The sequence below is a fragment of the Cibotium barometz genome, chromosome 40, assembly GCF_041138505.1.
Source record: "Cibotium barometz isolate CiBa-2024 chromosome 40, ASM4113850v1, whole genome shotgun sequence".
NCBI classification, from domain to species: Eukaryota; Viridiplantae; Streptophyta; class Polypodiopsida; order Cyatheales; family Cibotiaceae; genus Cibotium; species Cibotium barometz.
In genome coordinates this window covers 27339526-27360422 of record NC_141085.1, presented here as the reverse complement: position 1 = coordinate 27360422, position 20897 = coordinate 27339526, and the positions used below count along the sequence as shown (strand labels likewise).

The 20897-nt window shown below is 47.7% G+C and overlaps 1 protein-coding gene across 8 annotated transcripts in view; it reads left to right on the top strand.

Annotated features, from left to right (window-relative positions):
- LOC147615368 (binding protein) overlaps nucleotides 1–20897 on the top strand; it is a 188326-nt gene that overhangs the window by 31368 nt on the left and 136061 nt on the right. For 7 of the 8 annotated variants that reach the window (XR_015262839.1, XR_015262837.1, XR_015262836.1 and 4 more), the window contains exons 9-15: nucleotides 1096–1155; nucleotides 3242–3350; nucleotides 3435–3670; nucleotides 13797–14112; nucleotides 14320–14775; nucleotides 14920–15081; nucleotides 15199–15348. Coding sequence is in view for 1 of the 8 variants with exons in the window: in XM_086779460.1 (XP_086635586.1) it covers nucleotides 1096–1155; nucleotides 3242–3350; nucleotides 3435–3670; nucleotides 13797–14112; nucleotides 14320–14775; nucleotides 14920–15081; nucleotides 15199–15348 (1489 nt within the window). In the remaining 7 variants the exon portion in view is untranslated. Of the gene's footprint in view, nucleotides 1–1095; nucleotides 1156–3241; nucleotides 3351–3434; nucleotides 3671–13796; nucleotides 14113–14319; nucleotides 14776–14919; nucleotides 15082–15198; nucleotides 15349–20897 lie in introns of those variants that run through there. The other variant, XR_015262840.1, reaches the window with a different exon arrangement.

The window sequence follows — 20897 nt, the reverse complement described above, 5'->3', positions numbered from 1 at the left end:
ATTTTTGGAAACTCCATTTGAAGTATTTGATTGCCTTTTATGCGGTACATTTTTTCAATATGTTGTTGTTTTTGTAGAAGGTGGCGTTATTTTGATTATATTCTGCATTTCATATTCCTATCCAGAGCTTCCTTGTGATTCTCAATGCTTCTGACCAATCTTGTTATCTTATGGCCATGTTGAAGTCACCTTGATTAGATCTGGGTCATTTGAGCTTGCTGTCATGTTGTCACGAGATGCAGTTTTTCCTGCATATGTGTTGGATCACAAGCTGCAGACATATGCAGAAGCTCAACTTCTACTGCCACTGTGCAGCTCATGTCAACATAAAATCATTCATTTTGTAGCTCAACTGTGGGAGTTAGAATTGTCTAGCTTTCATATCAGCTGCAGTTGATTGGATCGAGAGTTACCCTTTTAGTTACTTTTTCCATGGCTCAGTATACCCATGGTATCATTGTATCACTCAAGGTCTCGTAAACCCTTAGGGTTTTTTGTAGATGTTAATATTACTTACTTTCTTTCTTTTCTTTCTACAATCCAGATTAGGATTCTCTTTCCTATCATTTTTCCCTGGGAGCATGATTTTGTGTAGCTGCATGGAAGTAGAAAGATTAGCTTCCGTTTAAATGTTTTTGTCAAATAAATTTAAGCCCTTGCGTTATAAACCAGTTTAGGAAGGGCAGAGGGAACTGACGGTTTTTAAAAGGAAACCCTTCACAAATACCATTGCTTCAAAATAGAGAACATAACATATGTATACTACATGCACGCACGTGTATATTATGGCGGTTATGAGGTTCGTCTGTCGTTTCTTATCCTACGGAACATCTCTAAGTGTTAGGCGAGCCCTTTTTTAATGTTATGTATTCCTGCTAACATTTTGTTCGGATTGTCGACAAGAGGTTTAAACATTCAGACGAGTCTGTACAAGTTACACCCTCTTACATGCATACATGCAAAATAAGAGAGCGAATATTACCAGTTTGTGGCATCTTTCACATCATGCTTTTCAAATAAGTTAGTTGAGTCTACAAGCCCATGCTTCTGCCTTATTTTTCTTACACAACTACACTTTTTCCCTGTGAATTGTAGGTGCTCTCCTGGAGACTTTCAGAGGCAGGTCCTATCCCTTGAGGTTTTGAGAGAGGCTGTGTATCCTGGCACTTTAGTTTTAAGTCAAAGATAACATGATTGCAGCTTCTTTTTCCAGTTTCTTTTTGTATCAGCATTTTCAAACATAAGAAACACCTATTGATTTGTGGTCAGCACCATCGTTGAATATTAGAAGGGTAAACTCTCAGAGACTAGGTTGCTTGTAGCGTTCTCTTGATCTTTTTTCTTCAAGGCATGTGCTACTGGTTTACTATGATTTAAGGACGCCTCTAGAGGTAGGCTAGTGCTGTGAACCTGCTGATTGAAGGCAGAAGATAATGAGGCTTTGGTATCTCAGCCATTCACAGCCAAACTTAGGGTCGTGTATGGGTTGTGTAACAGTTTGTTTTTATATGTAAGTCTGGCTAGTTATGCTAACTGTTCCACCCTCTTAAATGTGACATTAAGAGTGTCCCGTTTCTTTAAATTCCAGGCAGGCTTCTCAGTTCTAAACATGAGTTGTATCACAGGATGACTGTCAATGGCTTGTTGCCCACCTTGACTAGGAAGTTGGTACAAGCTGTATGTTTTAATTTGACCTCTAGACCTTAATACGAATTTCAAAAGGTCTAGCCTCTGATGAATAGATCTTAACTCAACAACAAACTCTCTGACTACTTTGTCTCATTACATGGAATGCATTGGCTATGGACCTGACCATAGCAAATTCATGGGATATGAACATCTGTGTTGCTAGGATCTTAGGGTCCACCTTTGTCAAACAACTCAAAAAACCCTAAATTAGGGAACCGAAAGAGGATGTATGACTTGCTACCACTCTCATTTTCTATCTTGGTCACTTGTGCTTCACATCCCCCTTGATAGGCCCAATTATCTTATACACATTAACCTATACACACATACTTCCACCCTGATTTAGATAATGTCTATCAGGATCCTATCCCAGCCTGGATATCCACTCTCAATCCAGATTACTACCATTCTGCAGCCGGAGCCACTTTTCCGTGCACAATCCACTTTATTGCCAAACCCCCATGTGGAACCATGCCTCAACACAGTTGGTACGACGATTTTATAGGCTAGTTCATTCCTTCTTTAATCATCTGTTCCCTAGGCTTTTGGGGCAAGTCATATGCATAGGTGTTACCTTTCTGGAGGCCATCTATGTACATATTGATACATATATACAGAGAACACTGTTATAACAACATCCTTCTCTCTTCTCTGTGTTCATCTCTACATTTTGCACAATTCTTAATACATGCAGTTCTTCCGCATGTGACACTCGTGTCAGAGCCTTGAAGATCCCAGGGTATCATCGCCGCCCATGTCCCACCCACCCGTATTTCATTGCGCAGGAATGAAACCCTCGCCAGCGTCTTGACCTTGCGGTGGTATGGATGATCCCAGAGGTGCTGAATTGGTGCATGATTGGAAAACAAAGGTAGCTGCTTTTGGTCAAGACAGGTAAACACAGCCAAGTGGTTCTTCAACATCAAGTATCCCGGTTGAGCCAGGATGAGGGAACCCATGGGGTATGAACCCCCCAGATGCTTAGCCCAGCCGCCATGGTACAAGGACGAGCGGAGGAACAAGTTACAAGTAGTTACAGGTTTTCAATAAAGGATCAAGCTCTCAGTCAAAATAAAGGTACACGTCTTCAGCCCAATGAGGGGCACGTTTCTCAACGCAAAACATAGCATTAGAGATTGGAGATTCGACTTCCTACTAGTGCTTGTATATGATGGATGTGTATTGTCACAGACTTGTATCTTCTTTAGGTAGGCCTTTGCATTCCAATTTTTGGAAGACTTAACTGTCTATTGGATACAATATCATGCAGCTTTCCTAACCTAAGCGGTCCAAATTCGGAAGACTTTGCAGTCCAGACTTAACTGTTTATTGGATACAATATCATGCAGCTTTCATAACGTAACCGGTTTACAATATCTTTATGAAAAGGGCTGCGTTGATAAATTTGTTGAAATAGAAGGATTCTGGGCTCCCTGATAGTCCTTGTTTATGATGGATGTGTATTGTCAGAAATTTGTATCTTATTTAAGTATACCTTTGGAGTACACATTTTTGGAAGACTTAACTGTCTATTGGATACAATATCATTCAGCTTTCGTAACCTAAGTGGTTTACAATACCTTTATGAAAAGGGTGGGGTTGATAAATTTGTTGAAATTTTTGTGTGGGCGGCCTTTATCTCACCTAAGCTGACTTTACAAGTAAGATCCCTTAGAACCCTAAACATTCAATCCTGCAGACATATTTTGTCTTCTCAGTGTAATGCTTCTCTTGATTTTGAGTAGGAAGAAGACATGGATGGGGATAATCTTCAAGGCTGGAATTCACAAGTTTCCCAACTATGCAAAGTTCTGTGTTCATTTCTGGTAGCAGCTGGTGACATTCGTGGTTTTGTTACGGGTATTTCTGGTAGTCATGAGTCTCTTCTAACAGGTGGTTCTTATTGGGAACTCGCCACAAGATGGATTGTGAAAGTATTGCTGGGGATCTTTAGGAATATGGACTCCTTGCAGGTTCCGAGGTATTGAATGTTCAAATCTTGCTTATTGATAAGTGAAGCAGATTTCATGTACACTAATCTCACATCATTTTAGTAGGGATTTGTGTTTTTCAAATAGTCTCTTAAGTAGTTGTTGTGTATGCAAGCTGCTGTGTTTCGTTGTGTGTATGGATAAGTTTCGTGCTTTTACCAAGTAGGAAACTGGTCCATAACAGCTGAGAGAGTTAGAGAGCCGCCGTAAACGTCCGTCTCCTGCACGAGCACCCCTCCTCCCTCCCCTGCCCATGCTGTTCCCCCCTCCCTCTCTAGGGATGTGAATGCCTTGCAGGTCCCAAGGTAAACATGAAAGTGGTTGCAAATTTTGCCTACATTAATCTCACATCAGTTTATGAGGATTTTGTGTTTTTCAAATAGTCTGTTAGTCAGTTATCGTGTATGCCAAGTGGGGGTGTCCTGTAGTGTGTATTAAGAAGTTTTGTCCCAAGTAGGAAACTGGCCCATAATGGGTTAGAGACCATAACACCCCCTCCTCCCACGTGGACCTTGGACCTCTCCCTCCCTCTCTTTGGGTTTGTTTTGTGTGCGTGTGCACAACCTCTCTCCCCCCACCCCCCTCCATCCCCCCCGCCTCTCTCCCCCCTTCTTCCCTGCCTCTCTTTCCATTTTCTTGAAGGAGAGTCCCCATGGAGAAAGCTGATGATGTGGTGCCGGGCAGAAGTGGGACACTTAGCGCAGGTGTATCTACCATTGGGGAAGCATCTTGTAACTCTTTGAAGGCTTCCAAAAATGCATGATCTACCACGTTATGATGGATAGGCGAAGAGGTTTCCCCTTGCTTTTCGACTAATGGTTCTATGCCCCCCATGGCCTTGGATTGAGCACGGGTGACAGCTGCAGTGGTGAGGTGTTGAGGTTGTGTTGAGGAGAGTGGTGAAGGTGTTATACCCAAAGAAGAAGATGGGATGGGGAGGGTGGTGGTGCTTCATTTTCTACTGAGATTAGATGGGCAGAAGATGGGGTTGGAAATGTGAAGTCAGTGGAGGTTGATGCCCGTTGTTTGGGACAGTAGTGGGTATAGTGATTCTTGTTCTCTTGGACAGTGTCGGCAAGGAGTTGTACCTTCTGGAAGGGAACAACGGCTTTGGTAATGCCCATACTCCCCACACCTGTAACAGAGGATTGGACGATTACGAGGAGCTGGTGGTCGGGGTGGTTGTGGAGGAGCAGCTGGTGTAGGGGCAGCGAAAGCAGTGGGGAGAGCAGGTGAGATAGGGATGAGTGGTGGAAGGTATGATCGTGGTGGGGCGGGGTTGTGTGGATAGGAAGGAGCGGGAGGTGCGTAGGCTTGTGTTGAAGGATTAGTGGATTGGTGGTACGCTGATGGGGGTGACGGAGCATAAGTTGGAGTGTGGTGAACTGTGGCTTGGGCAGGTGCAAGTTGCTGCTGTTGTTGGTGAAGTTGGCAGACACCTTTAAGATAGTAGCATTCCTTGTCTTCATGGCCATTTTTGGCACAGAAGGTGCAATATCTTCTTTTGGAACATTCTTGTGGAGTATGGTGTGGCGTTTGGCAAATGGCACTCCATACTCCTTGCTTTGCTTCTTGCTGGCCTATTAGTGCTTCTGTTGGGGTAAAGGCATTATGCCTACCCTTATAGTGTGTACTAGCCCATAAGTTTTATAGTACATAGTACACTTAGTACTTTTAATGTACTAAGTGCACTATGTGTACTAGAGCAAATATACATGTGTGATAGGGGAGTCACACACTCATACTGTGAGTTGACTTATCCCCACATGTCTCTCTCTCTCTCTCTCTCTCCCTTCTTCTCTGTGTGTGTCTCCCACATGAAACCCTAACTCTCTCCCTTCAACTGGTATCAGAGCCAAGGTCACCGTAAGCTGCAACATGGGCAGGAGCTATTGGGCTGAAGCTTGTGTAGGTGCTAAGGCACATGTGTGTATCGTTGCTGTGTGCAGAATAGGGCAAACCAGCGCAAGGTCAACGCCAGCATTGGAGATGCTACAGGTGAAGCGCAGGCAGGTAGCTTGCAGGTGTGTGTCCAAGCAGGCATGGCTGAAGGTCGACAGCCTGTGCGTGTGAGCATTGGAGACAGCGCTGGACTTTGGGCAGCGTGAGCAAAACACGTGGTAGCGGGCGGTAGCAAGAAGCCGGCGAGCGAGGAGGAAGGGCAGCGGCGCCTCACCAGCACGCGTAGGGTGGCCCTCGCTCTCTACAGGGAGATACTGCGCGCCACACGCTTCTTCTTGTGGCCCAACGAACAGGGCGTGCTGTGGAGGGATGTGCTGCGGGCCAACACGCGCAAGGAGCATAGGAGGCGTAGGCGTTTAGCAGTGCCGTCTGGTCCCTCGCCTGCCCAAACAGCGCTGCGGGCCAACACGCGCAAGGAGCGTAGGAGGCGTAGGCGTTTAGCAGCGCCGTCTGGTCCCTCGCCTGCCCAAACAGCACCCTGGCGCCCACTCCGACCTCTCCCCTGCGACCTTCAGCGGCCAGCAGCTGAAGCCCGTCAATGAGCTCGCCCGCAAGGTTGGTGCTGGCGAGGCACGCGTGCGGATGATGGTGCCCAAGAAGGCAGCTCCCTTCAACAGCCGTACAGCACACAAATACAGCATCTGTAACCTGCAACAGCCCGTCACCAATTCCCGCCTACTAAATTTGTACGAGGTATTTGCTTCAATTTTGGGATTTGCATGTCCATTTTCATCAATTGAGCAGGTACAGGTCCAAATGGCTCATATTTTGAGCAAAATTGGCAACATTGGGTGACATTGGTCACATTCCGGGTCAATTTGCAGGAAATTGGGTGTCAACATTTGGGGCTTTTGATGTAATTGTGCCATTGGGCATTCATACATGCTGTATGATGTGAGCAATCTCACATTCGGGGCTAAATTGCAGGAAATTGGAGTGCAAATCAAAGGGCTTTTGTGCCAATTGGGTTGATTTGCATGCAGGCACTGGCATTTGATGCTTTGGGCAATGTGTTGATGCCTGTCAAGCACACAATGTGCCAGTAAATCAAGGGGCTTTTATGTATTGGATGTATATGTGGCCAGGGGGAAGCATTGTGAAGACTCGGGATGCCTTCATGTGCATTAATGTACCATTCATGATCAGAAATTGATCTTGAATCAAGGGGCTTTTCAAGATTTTGTGCTTGTTGAGCTTGGCAAAGCAGCAGGGAAGACTTTTATGCCTTGAACCCTTAGAAATCCACTTGCAGTCAAGGGGCTTTTGCCCAATTTCTGTCCGGGACTGTTGTATGCAGTGGTGGGGACTGTCAAGGTCTGATTTTCACTCAGTTGGACAGCCAGGAGAGCATTTACTGCTACTGTACTTGTTGGTACAGATTTGGTACAACTTTGTACAAGTTTTGGCATGGCTGTACATTGATTTGAGTAAGGAAAAGGCTCATTTTCAGCTGCTGTACTTGCCGGTACAGATTTGGTATATCATTGGTGAGCACTTAGTACTGTTGTATAGTATTTTGGAAGGGGAACAGAGCACATCTAAGGTGCTGTCATAAATCTGCAGCAACCAGATTTTGGTGATTTTATCACATTCAGTGGGAAGAGAGTTGCATTCGTGCTTCCGCAGTGGGAGATAAACTTTGGGAGAACAACTGTGAGCATTTTGTGTGCTTTGGTGCAGTGTTTGCACAGTCAGGTATTGACTGTGTCAAAGGTTGCATATTGCTATGGCAACCACAGGTGAGAGCTCTTCATTGCTTCACATCAAGAAGCTTGAAGGCTCACATAATTATGACATTTGGCAAACCCAGTGCTATAATGTGTTGCTCCAGAAGAAGCAGCACAAGCCCATCAAAGAAAGGGGTGTAATGCCCGCTTCTCTTACTGCTGAAGAATGGGAAGATATGGATGAGCTAGCAAGATCCACCATCATGTTGTCTGTGTCAGACACTTTACTTTTCAGCATACGTGAAGAGAAGACAGCTTGGGGAATGTGGCAAAGATTGCAGGACTTGTATGCCCAGCAAAGTGCCTCAAGCAAAGTGTATTGGTTGAAGAAACTCATAGGTCTTCAAATGAAGGAAGGGGCGTCTATGATAGCCCATCTAAATGAGTTTAATGGTGTTGTTAGCCAGGTCATCAATCAAAAGTTGGCAATGGATGATGAGTTCAAAGCCACCTTTCTTTTATGCACTTTGCCAGAGAGTTGGGACACATTCAGGACAGCCACTAGCAATTCAAATGCTATGCTGTCATATGTAGATGTGGAGGGTGCTCTCCTTCAAGAGGAGATGAACAGGAAGAACAACTCTATTGGAAAGTCCAATGCAATGAATGCACGTGGGAGATCCCAACAAAGGGGTAAAAGCCAAGAACAGGGAAGGAGCAAGTCCCGCTCCAAAAAGGACTTGGAATGCCATTATTGTGGCAAGAAGGGACACTTCAAAAAGCAATGCTACAAATGGAAGAATGATCAAAAGGAAAAGGGCAAAGGCAAAGACAAAGACAAAGATGAAGCCAAAGGGCAAAAGTGGAGTCAAGATTGAAGAAGTCAATGTGTCACATGCAGGTGACAGTGAGGATGAAGTCCTATTCATGTCTTCACTTGATGCCCATTCACTCCATGCAAGAGATGGTCATGGTATGCACTCATGGATCATTGATTCAGGTGCCTCCTTTCATGTCACAGGTTGCAGAGACTTGTTTGTCAGGTATACTGCTCGCAATGAAGGAGTAGTTTATTTGGGTGACAACCATGCATGCCAGATTCTTGGCAGAGGTGATGTGAGGCTTGTGTTTTTAGATGGCTCACAGCTTATGCTCCATGATGTCAGGCATGTGCCTGAGATCAAGAAGAACCTGTTTTCTACTGGACAGCTTGATGATACTGGTTATGTTACCACATTTGGTGGTGGAAAGTGGAAGATTAGTAAGGGCTCACTGGTTGTTGCCAGAGGCTCTAAGGTGGACACTCTTTACTTGATGCATGCTAATGTTTGTCACCATGCTAATGTAAATGCAACCGAGCTGCCGGAAATCTCTGTGGCATAGCCAGTTAGGACACATGAGTGTCAAAGGAATGGAGCAATTGTCTCGTTTTGGTTACTTGCCTTCTCTAAAGTTCTCAAGTTTTCAGTTTTGTGAGCATTGTATATATGGTGGCAGGCAACTCCAGTGCCCCCATAAGAAAGCTCTTGGATAGAAAGATACTCAGTTAGAGCTTGTGCATACAGATGTATGTGAGATGCCTCAGCTTTCTTTGGGAGGGGCAAAATATTTTGTGTCTTTTATTGATGATGCCACACGCAAGGTGTGGGTTTATCCTCTTCGTTTGAAGAGTGATACATTCTCAGTGTTTGAGAAGTTTGTTGCTCATGTTGAGAATCAAATTGGCAAAACACTGAAGGCTTTGCGTTCCGACAATGGTGGAGAGTATATGTCCAAACAGTTTCAAAGGCATCAAGAGGGAGCTCTCTGCTCCTTATGATCCTCCACAAAACGGGACAGCAGAGAGGATGAACAGGACCATTCAGGAGAAGGTCCGTTCTATGTTGTCACATGCTGCGTTACCTTATGGTTTTTGGGCTGAAGCTGTTATGACAGCCGTTCATCTTATAAACAGGTCACCTAACACGAGGCTTGGTGGGAAAGTGCCAGAGGAAGTATGGACAGGGAAGCCTCCGTCCTACAAGCACTTGAGAGTGTTTGGTTGCGTTGCGTACGTGCACATACGCAGGGAAATACGCACCAAACTTGATCCTAAGTCTCACAAATGCATATTCCTAGGATATGGTGACAGAGGTGAAATGGGGTATAGACTTTGGGATCCAGTGAATAGAAAGATTATACGCAGCAATGATGTCATTTTTGATGAAACATGCATGTATAAGGAGCCTGCAAGGCAACAGGAGCCTGGCAGAGTCATCTTTGATGATGATGGACATCATGGACAACAACCAAGGGCTGTAAATCAGCCATTATAGCAACAAAACCAGCCCTTAAATGGTGCTGAAAATGGTCCAAATGGACAGCTAGAGATGGCAGAAGATATCCCTATGGATATCCCACAGTTAGAGGAGATACCGGGCATGATCTTTCAACCTTATGGCATGGAACAGGAGCCACCAACAGGTGATATGCAGGCTGGACAGCAACCTGCAAATGATGATCATTGGGTACGGAGGTCCACAAGACCCTCCAGATCCCTTGACAGGTTTGTTCCAGGGGTTGACTACTTGATGCTCACTGACTGTGGGGAGCCCTCTTGTTATAAGGAGGCTTTACAGAGGGCAGACAAGGCTCTTTGGGAGCGTGCTATGAAGTCAGAGATGGATTCTCTGCACAAAAATGGAACATGGAAGTTGGTGCATTTGCCTACAGGCAAGAAGGTTTTTCCATGCAAGTGGGTTTACAGGCTCAAAGTTGCACCTGATGCAAAGCCAAGATACAAAGCCAGGTTAGTGGCTAAGGGCTTCAAGCAGGAATATGGTGTGGACTTTGATGAGATCTTCTCTAATGACCACACTTAGAGCTGTATTAGCTTTGGTTGCTCATGATGATCTGGATTTGATTCAGATGGATGTGAAGACTGCTTTTCTTCACGGTGATCTCCATGAGGAGATATATATGCAACAGCCAGAGGGTTATGCAGTGATTGGAAAGGAGAAGCTTGTATGCAAGCTAAAAAAGAGTCTTTATGGGCTCAAACAGGCACCAAGGGAATGGTATCATAAATTTGATACATTCATGAAATCCCAGGATTTCAGGAGGAGTGACATAGATCACTGCTTATACACCAAGAAAGCTTTGGATGGCAGTCTATTGATCCTCATCTTGTATGTTGATGATATGTTGATTGCCGGGAAATCTCGTAAATAGATGGATGCCTTGAAGAAGAGGCTGCATCAGACCTTTGATATGAAGGATTTGGGTGATGCAAATCACATTTTGGGTATGCGGATACTTCGGGACAGAAATCAGCATGTGTTGTATTTGTCTGAGAAGGAATACATTGGCAAAGTTTTGCAGAGGTTCAATATGGAAGGGGGGAAGAAGACTAGTACTCCTTTGTCTCCATATGTGAAACTCAGTGCTATGGACAGCCCACAGTCGGATAGTGACAGGGCTGATATGGCCAAGATTCCGTATGCTTCAGCTTGTGGCAGTCTCATGTATGCCATGGTTGCTACCAGGCCGGACATTGCATTTGCAGTGGGAGTGGTTACTAGATACATGGCCAAGCCTAGCAAGAAGCATTGGGAAGCAGTGAAAGGTGTCATGAGATACCTGAAGGGCACACAGGATATGTGTATCTGCTTTGGCAAACAGGATGCATTAGTGCATGGTTACACGGATTCGGATTATGCCGGTCATCTAGATAACCGGAAGTCTACTACCGGTTATGTGTTTACATTCACAGGGGGTGCTGTGTCATGGATATCCAGGATGCAGAAGTGCACTGCCTTATCTACTACAGAGGCCGAGTATATTGCAGCCACAGAGGCTTGCAAGGAGGCATTATGGCTATCTCGGTTAGTGGTTGATTTAGGTTATACAGGGGATATTCCATTGTTGCATTGTGACAGTCAGAGTGCCATCCAGTTGGCAAAGAACCTTGTCTTTCATGCAAAGACGAAGCATGTGGATGTGAAGTATCACTTCATCAGAGAGGTGATAGAGAACAAGCTGATCAGCTTGTCAAGATTCATACGGATGACAACCCGGCTGATCTGTTGACAAAGAGTTTGCCTCCAGAGCGGTTTGCTCATTGCAGACACTTAATGGGCATTGGCTGAGGCCAGTTTCAGCTTTGATATGGCCTTGTATATTATCATGTACATGCTGATTTTTTCTTTTCCTTCATTTAAGGGCACTTTGCCTCTAAGTGGGAGGTTGTTGGGGTAAAGGCATTATGCCCACCCTTATAGTGTGTACTAGCCCATAAGTTTTATAGTACATAGTACACTTAGTACTTTTAATGTACTAAGCGTACTATGTGTACTAGAGCAAATATACATGTGATAGGGGAGTCACACCCTTATAGTGTGTACTAGCCCATAAGTTTTATAGTACATAGTACACTTAGTACTTTTAATGTACTAAGTGCACTATGTGTACTAGAGCAAATATACATGTGTGATAGGGGAGTCACACACTCATACTGTGAGTTGACTTATTACCACATGTCTCTCTCTCTCTCTCTCCCTTCTTCTTTGTGTGTGTCTCCCACATGAAACCCTAACTCTCTCCCTTCAGCTTCAATCTCCCTCTTCGGCTGAGCCAATGTGCCATCCTCTCCTTTGTCTTTTGAAGCTTCAAAGCTTCCCCCTTTTGAGGATAGCCACTGGATCTTCCAGTGAGGTTGCAGCACCTTCAAACATTTGTCTTGCGTTTTCTAGCTGGGAGGCTAGCTCTTGAAACTCCAGCAAGGTGGTGGTTGGCTTACTCTCCCGGACCACCAACACTGTGGTTCTTGTCATGAGTTCAGATACTGTTTCTACATGACGCAATTGTAGAGTTCCCAGTTTCTGGAGAATGCGGTCCTCATAGTTGCCGGGCGGAAAGGTTTGGACAAAGGTGTCCCTCAAAGTGGCCCAGTCTGCAAAATGATCAGCTGGGAATTGGCTGAACCACTTATCAGGGGAACTTTCTAGTGTGGACGGAAAGAGCCACATAGGCATCTTCCCTATCCAAGCCTCTGCTCCTGCACATAGAGAGGAAACGCCGCACATGGTCATCCACATCTTCTGAAGCAGAGCCTTGAGGGTGGGAAGTTTGACATTGACTTGGCCAACACTGTGGAGAGAGGTTTTGGTTGGGGGTTCCCTTGGTTGTTGCCTGGGTTGTTACCTTGGTTACCTTGGTTGTTGCCAAGATTAGGGTTACCAAGGTTTACAATAGCCATGGGTAGAGGTGGAGGAGGGGTTCTAGATGGTATGAAATTGATATTCCTACGACTGTAGCAACGTATAGACAGAGGACTCTTGATTGGATTGGTTGTACTAGCACGAGAACGTGTATTGGACATGCAAACACTATACTATCATGGACTCAACAAGAACTCCTGAAACACCAGAGTTCACCAGCAGGATCGCCAAATTTTTAGTGTACTTGTAGCACACCTCTTTTCCCTGCACGCCTAGACTAGGGCGGTGTGCCCACAATGAACACAGGGTCCCCTCTAGGGCATAATGCCCTCAGGAGTTGTAAAATGGTAGGAGGAACGTGAGCTATGGGGCACACGCATAGCTCACTATAGCACACAGAACACACACAAATGAGCAAGAACACAGATGAGCAAGAGCACGCAGATGAGCAAGAACAGTGAGAATGGCAAGAACACGAGAACACGAAATAGATGAGACTAGTATTGCTAGAATTATATCCATCACACAATCCCATATCCCTTTGTACAATGCCGCTTGGCCTTTGGACTGGTCCAAGACATTTTGGTCTCGTAGGTCATTTTGGCCTTTTGAAGACATTAATACAACTTTCTTTCTTTCTTTCTTTCATTCTCTCTCTTCTCCCTTTGTCTTTTTTGGTGCCTTGAATCAAGGTTCCTCAGTTACTTAGGTTGCTGAAGGAAGACAAACAGAGCTTCTGCGCATTTTTTCACACACATCACTGCTTATATGGAGCCCTCCCTCCTTCCCTTCCTTCCCCCCGTCTTTTGCTACATTGTATACTGTAACTCTTGAGAAAGTTGTAGTCTGCTTGCATGTGGACACCCTTTCTTCCACTAGTTGAAGGATCTTTTCCTGGAAGAAAAAGGAAACTGGACCATATCTTGTCCCTAAAGAGGGCTGGGATGGCCCTTCAATCTCCTTGTTGATAGGACATTTGATAAGGTTATTCTTTTCTGCCTGTTTTCTGTAGTGGGAATGGTTGCAACTGCTGGACTCATTTCTATAACTATATGCCAAGTCATTTCAAATAAGCTCGCAAGTTTGTTAAGTGAAGAGTGTGAGTGCCTCCAATGTGTGGTAATGTGGAGGCAGTCATATCATACTCTAGCACATGGTAATAAGCCTATACGTCTTACCTTTTCTCTATGACTATGAGTTAATGATCTCTAATTTGCTCAACACCAAGGCACTCGGGACCTTTTTATGTTTCTAAATTCTTCTTTTTGTCTTTTTGGTCCATAATACAGATCATGCTCTACGACTTTGCAGCATTATGTGCTATATGTTTTGAAGAAAATGCTGGCTGTTTCACCTGCAGTACTTATTCTTTTCCATGAAGAAGGGCTTTGGGAGGTTATGTTTTCAGCACACTTTTTTTACTTTGAGATAGATGCCAAAGTTTCATCTGAAGAAAGAAGATGGGATGGCCTTCAAGATCCAGATTTTGCTGGCGTGCTTGACTTCAACCATAGCGAGGAAAGTATCGATTCAGAGCCCCTTCGATTGGAGGTTATCTCCCTTGTGGAGCTTGCTGCAACGGCCAGTAGCAATTCTGACAATGCGGTAAGAGTTTGAACCTTGAACCTGACTAGTTCCATTATTCGAGGGAGGTGTGATACTACTGTCTAGGTTATGGAATTTATATCGAATATTTTGTCCAAACTGACATGTTGCAGTTGTTTATAGTACCAATTTACCAGTGATCTTTTTCCGTCTGAATCTTATAACTCGTGAGTGACTAACCATTCTGGGAATGTTTTACTTGGATAGCCAGAATGCCATGCGTTAATGGAGGCCCTTGAGCAGTGTGCTCGGATTCCCAGCGTTGCTACTATGATTGTAAAGAGCCTGCACCGGATTTTGCAGCTTGCTCCAGACCAAACTATCCATGCTTTTGAGAAGTTGAAAGCATTGCTGTTACTATCACAAGTGATGGACATACAGCTCCAGGAGTATACCAAAATGCTGGATTCAGGTGGAAGTCAGTTAGCTGTTCAAGATGTGATAGAAGAGCAAGAAGGAAGCTCAAAGCTGCTTACTTTGAAAGAAACCTGGAAGCTTTCCAGAGAAGCTGTGTTTAACCTTTTTGCAGAGTACTTGTTGACATCAGAGGAAGCAAGGATTGTGTCCTTGCACAGTACAAAGACATTGCAAGTTCTTTTTGATTTGCTGTGGGATTCAGAGTCAAGAAGGTTTGCTTTAGGGCATATTCTAGACGTTATGAAGGTATTTTGCAATGTTTCCTCCCAACTCGCTTGTTTGTAGCTAGGGTTTTCCTTTCTTTATGTGGTACACCTTGTGTGTAAGAAGCATAGTTTTGACAGTAGAATCATCTGACACTGGTTTTTCTTGGTCTGCCTTCCCTCATAGCTACCTCCAACCTCTGAAGACGACCAAGAAGCTAAGCTGGAACTTTGCATCAAGTACCTGGAGACTCTTTCTCAAAGTGGCCTTGAGGGCAAACCCAAGGATATTGACGTGCTTATGGATCTGCTCAGTGGCATTAGGGAAATTCTCGAGACAGATCCTTTGGTAATGTTTTGATGGTTTAAGTGAGTGTAGTCTACTTGCATTGGAACTGGTTTCCCCTTGTTAAATTTATTAGTCTCCTCACAATTAGTCTGCCTTTCCGGTTTTTTCTGTGTGCAGTACTATCAAGCACTCTTTCAAGAAGGAGAATGCTTTGTCCATATAGTTTCTTTACTGAATGAGAATCTATCAGAGCAAAATGGAAAGCTTTTGTGCTTGAGTGTCATTCAAACACTGAGACATCTCCTTGCTGGCAATGTTGCTTCCAAGGTACTTTCTTGAACATTGTGATTTGAGTCTAGTTTTAACTTGTTTATCAACACTGGACTTCATATCCTTGCACACGAAGAGTCACCTGAAGTACATAGCAGTTTTGCAAGTGATTTGAAGAAAAGTTTGTTCACAGGGGAGGCCATGATTTCCAAGGATGCCTTTGATACTTGCAATTTTAATTATGAACATAGTTCGTGGGAAGCTTATTTAAGGGATTTCTCACCCCTGATTCAGTTGGAAGCAAAGAGTACTATTTACGCATGGCAAGGTGTTCCATCTGTCCACATGAGTAGCGCTGTCCAAGGAGACCACAGTATTCAAGCCTCTTCTGTTGAGCACTGTGTTAAATATATTCCTTGACAGGAGATTCCACCTCTTCCTTTCCATGTTGCTCCCCTACAATAACCCACAACAAAATATTGGCAAAACATGCTGTTACATCCAGGACAGGTGCACACTAGCACAGGGTCAGGGTAGAGGCTGGTACATGGGCGCCTAGTGTGGAGATATCCCTAATGTGGGGAGAGTCTTTTATGTGGATGCATAGTTACAAATAATTAAAAGCAATGGGGCTAATTATAAAGCCCAAACCAGGCTCTTAAGTTATTACGATCGTCTAGTCTGACATTGTTGAGCATGGCCCATAGGGGATGTTCACCGCAATGACACCTGTAGGGTGTGGCCTGGTGGTATAGGACACCAGGTCCTACTGCGGGGGAAGCCACTCCAACGATGTAGCTATGGCCTCCAGGTCAGGGGTGACTCTGGAGGACTCTATGACTGGGAGGTGGAGCCTTAAGCCTCACTCCTAAGTGGTTCCATGTCAGATAGTGTCAAAGCTTATATGTGACATGAAAGGGAACCATGGGCATGGTGGTGATGGGCATGGCTAGGAAGCCATGGATTCTCTGAGGAAGGGAGAAGAAAGCGTGGGCTGTTCCTTAGTGCGAGGGAATCCCGGGAGCAGGCTGCTTTGCTTCTGAAATTTTCCCTTGCTGGAAGACAGGGACGGTAGAGTGAGTGGGCTGGTAGAGAAAAAGGAACACAGAGCAGATCTATGTGTGAATGGAAGCACCACGAAGGGCTAGGGCTAGGGTTATTGCCCATGGCCGGCCCACAAGGATCAGCCCCAGCTCCCTATGCAATGCGGCTAAGCCAGCCAAGGGCGGCCAGATAGGGGGTGCAGCATGTAAGGCCCATTCAGGCCACGCAGAGGGCATATGCGGCCATATTGCAGGGTACAAAGTGCAGGGCAGCAGCATGGGCAGTCATGCAGGGCACGGGATGCAGCGTGGGCAGTGGGCAGAGGTTTGGGCAGTGTGGGCAGGGGCCTGGGCAGCGTGGAAAATCTGGGCAGTCCCACGGGTGGATATCGAGCAGAGGAGAGGGCCGTACAGGGCTGGTTGCACACATATGAGTGTGGGAGAAAGAAGGCTAAAAGAGGCGTGATAGTTAAAATAGAGAAAAGTACGAGTTAAAAAAAAGAATAAGGGAGCTTTTTTTGTGCTAATGCGGGAGGATGCTTAATTTCAAGCCCGAGATTAAGTAAGAGTGCTTTTAAAACTCATTATCCCTATAAATTCGGTCTCTGCCTTCTTGTTGGCTCATGCATACAGGTTGTGCAAGATCTACGTGTGCCATTTCCAAGCTCTTGGTCTCTGAAAGCTGCAAACTTTGCTTCAGCCCTCTCATCCGCCCTAGTATTCTTTCTTAAACCTTTACTTCCTTCACATGAGGGAGCCATCTAAACCTACCACCGGCGGAAGCCCACAAGTTAATGCTGAAGGTAATGATCCCGCGCAGATTCCTTCTATGGTTGGGCACCTAGTTTTGGATGGAGCAAAGTCTTAACACTTTGCAAGCTAATATGAATGCCATGACCAGTTGTCTGGCATCCCTTGAAACTATGTTATAGGCTTTGAGTCGGCTCGTTGGCCCTCAAAACCAATTACAGTTTCAAGCCCTGCCTTTTTCCAGAGAGAAAAAGGAGTGCGACAGTGGATGACTTACTTTGACTTGAATCTTGATTGGTGCATCTTGAACGCTGCACCCGATGCTCAAAGGAATTATGTTCTTAAAGAACAAGGCGGCTTCTATTTGGTGGTGGACTTTCAGCCCAAGCTCACAATGAGGCAAGAGCTTATGGATGCTTTTCGCAAGAAGTTTGTAGCGATAGACTCGATAGCGGCCTATTGGAAACTGCAAGATTGTTGGGAAAACCGTTTGAGCATTACACCTTCCTTGTGACACCAAACTTGCTTCGTTCCCCCTCCCCGTGGCATCATTCTTGGCCCCTCCACCGCCTTGCAGGCTGCTCACCCATTACACAGCCCGCCGTCATGACGAGTCCACACACTATCAACACTCCTTACCCGTTTACAGGGTCGCTTACTTCATACTCGTTCTGTGTCATTCGGGAAAAGCGATCAGCTCTTCTCCATGATGCCCATGACTCCTTAGTTGGAGGACATAGAGGTATCAACAGTACCCTTGAGAAATTAGAACGGTCCTTTTATTGCGCAAAAATGAGGCGTGATGTATATTCACATGTTCAAGCCTGCAAGATTTGTCAAAAAGTTAAGGTTCCACATACAAAGAAGGTTCCCCCCGCCTTCTTCTCCGTCCTCTCCCCCGCCTCCTTCCTCGCACCCTTCCTCGCCATCTCTCCCCCGCCTTCTGCCTCGAATCCTCCCCCGCCTTCGCTCCCCCGCCTCCTTCCTCGCATCCTCCCCCGCCTTCTCCTCCTCCGCCTCCTTCCTCGTTTCCTCCCCTGCCATTTCTCCCCCCCCCCGCTTCCTTCCTCGCTTCCTTCCCCCGCCATCTCTTCCCCCCACGCCTTCTCTTCCTTTCCCCGCCATCTCTTCCTTCCCCCGCCATCTCTTCCCCCGCCATCTCTACCCCCCACGCCTTCTCTTCCGCCTCGCTTCTCTCCCCCGCTGCCTCTCCCTCCCCCCCGCCTTCTCCTCCGCTGCGCGCCTCTTCCCCCCCCCCCCCCCCGCCTTCTCCCTCTCCTCCCCTTCCGTCTCGCCCCTCCCCCCACCGCTATCCCCCGCCTCAGCTCCCCCCTCCCCCCCCCCCCCCCCCGCGCCCCCGCTATCCTCTAACCTTCCGCCTCTCCGTTTCCTCGTAGGGCTGTGTCCCTCCCGTTGGTGACCCCAGTTTCTGGCCTTTTCCCTCTGGAGGACTACATGGAAGCCGCTCCGACTACCCTTGCCGATTCCGGTCTCCGTCTGGAGTTCACAGCTGCAGATCATTAGCTGTTTGTTTCCACAGTATCCGCTCTTGAGGCCTCCTCCTTGGTCTGCAAGATAGTGGGTAGCCGTCCGATGCAGAGAGAGCTTCGCGACCTTGTGCAAGGCAGCCTCGTTGGCGTGCCTGCCAAGATCGTCAGCGTCGATTTTTTGGGACGTGGCTACTACCAGGTGGATTTCGAGTCCCCCAGGCAGCTCAGATGGTGCTGGCTCGGAGCCCCGTTGCCCTCCGCTCATCCCGGGCGTTCCTGGCGCGATGGACGCACGGTTTCGACCCCGCTTCTGACCCGCTAGCAGGCGCGACAAGTTTTCCTATCACTATCTGCTTTCCTGGACTTCGTAGGGAGTACTTGCCCCTCTTGTCATCCATTGGCAAGGTGTTCGGGAAGGTGGTGGAGACGCCTCAGACAGCGGCTTCAGCGATAGCTCGGGCAGCAGGACTCCTGGCCATTCGTGTTGTGGTTCCGTCACCGGAGTCCCTCCCGAAGACGATCCTCCTCCCTTGTCTTTCTGGAGGACATCTGATACAGCGCGTGGAGTATTCGGGCCTCCCCGGCCAGTGCTACACCTGTCGGGAGATGGGCCATCTCGCACGCGCCTGTCCCCGCAAGGGGGCTCATCCTTCACGCTCTGCCGCCTCTGGACCCCCAGCAGGAGACCCGAGGGATGGCCATCCACCTCAGAGACCGCACATCCCTGGCTCGTCTCAGCAGGCGCCATCATTTGACGAGCAGGCCCCGGCGGAGGAGGCCGCGCAGACCCAGGAGGCTGGCGGATGGCAGGAGGTTCGCTGGCGGAAACGCCCGGCCCGCAGCGACCATCACAGACGCCAACAGGCAGCACAGGCTGGCGGACAGGCTACTCCGGCTGGCGTCCAGGCACCTACCCGCACTTGTGCTCCAGTCAGGGATAGGCGGCCAGCAGGCCCCACCCCGATGGACGAGGATTCAGACTCAGTGCCCGTTGAGGCCGCCGGTGGAGCCCCCCACGTGGAGACCCCGCTCTCGCCTCCCCCTGCGGGGGGCCCCGCCCCCTGCATGGAGCAGATTCCTGAGGATCCCGGGCCGCACTCTGCGACCCCCGGCTCCTCTTCCCCTCACCCGGAGAGCACTCCTTCCACCCCCCCTCTCCCCCCCCAGCCCGCCCCCTCCCGCCTCCCCCGGTGGCCCCCCCTGACACCTGTCCTCTGGCAGATGCCTCTCCATCCTCTCCTCGCTCTCCCCCCTCCTCTCCGCGAGCCCCCATCCCTCCCTCGGCCTCTCCAGGATACTTCGCCAGACCACCCACTGCCCCCGGGCAGCACAGCTGGGTAGGCAAGAGTTCAGTCCAGCGGCTGTTCCACCGCCACTCCGGGCCGGTGGAGATGGCGATCCTAGCTTCGCCCGCCACAGAGTTCTCTCCAGCCTCCCCTGGGGGGCCCCCGCAAGTGATGGGGCTCCCAGTGGATTACGGTTTTTTCAGGTGCCTCCAGCTGGATGCTGGCCCGTTCGAGACACTGGTCGCGCCCTTGCGAGTTTGCGTGGTGTGCCATCCCTCTCGTTCTCCTTCAGTGGTGAGCAGCATGGTGGCCTTCTCCTTTCCTCTCAGTGTTGCCCCAGACACAGCATGGGATTGCAACTCTATAGAGGAAGTTTTGCGTGATCAGATACTGGAGTTTTCTCACCACTTCAGTGACTTGGGGCTCACGGACCTATTGCAGACCCGATTACACTCAGCCCGCATGAGCTTGTTTGGTATAGGAGATTGGCGGGCGGATCCGGTCCACTCCTCAGTTGAGGCGGTGCTACTGATTATCCTCCATGCCGCCCCGAGGGTGCAGCCTACCTTTAGATACATATATGCAGAGGATTGGTCTCACGCCTATGCCCTGGACAGGGCGAAGGCGGAGTGGGGCTGGACACAGAGACAGGTCACCCTTTTTTTGGAGAGACTCCGCACCCGGACAGACAGTGACTATTCTCCCTCCAAGCCGGCGCCCAAGACTTACAGAGTGGAGGGCAGATCATCCGGGCCGGCTGACAGGGGTGAGCTAGTGGCAGCTGCTTCACTTGCCATAGCTCATCCATGAGGATCCTCTCATGGAACATCCAGGGTCTCGGTGGACATCGCTGCTACATTGGTCGGGGCAGACTTCGCCAGGAGATCCAGAGGGCTCTCGTTGGAGGACCCATAGATATCCTTTTCATCCAGGAACACCACCTTTCTGTCGGGCGTACCCACACCTGCGGGAAGATCTTGCTAGGCAGGAGTCACACTTTTTGGTCACCGGCATATGGCTCCCAGGGGAACCAGGGT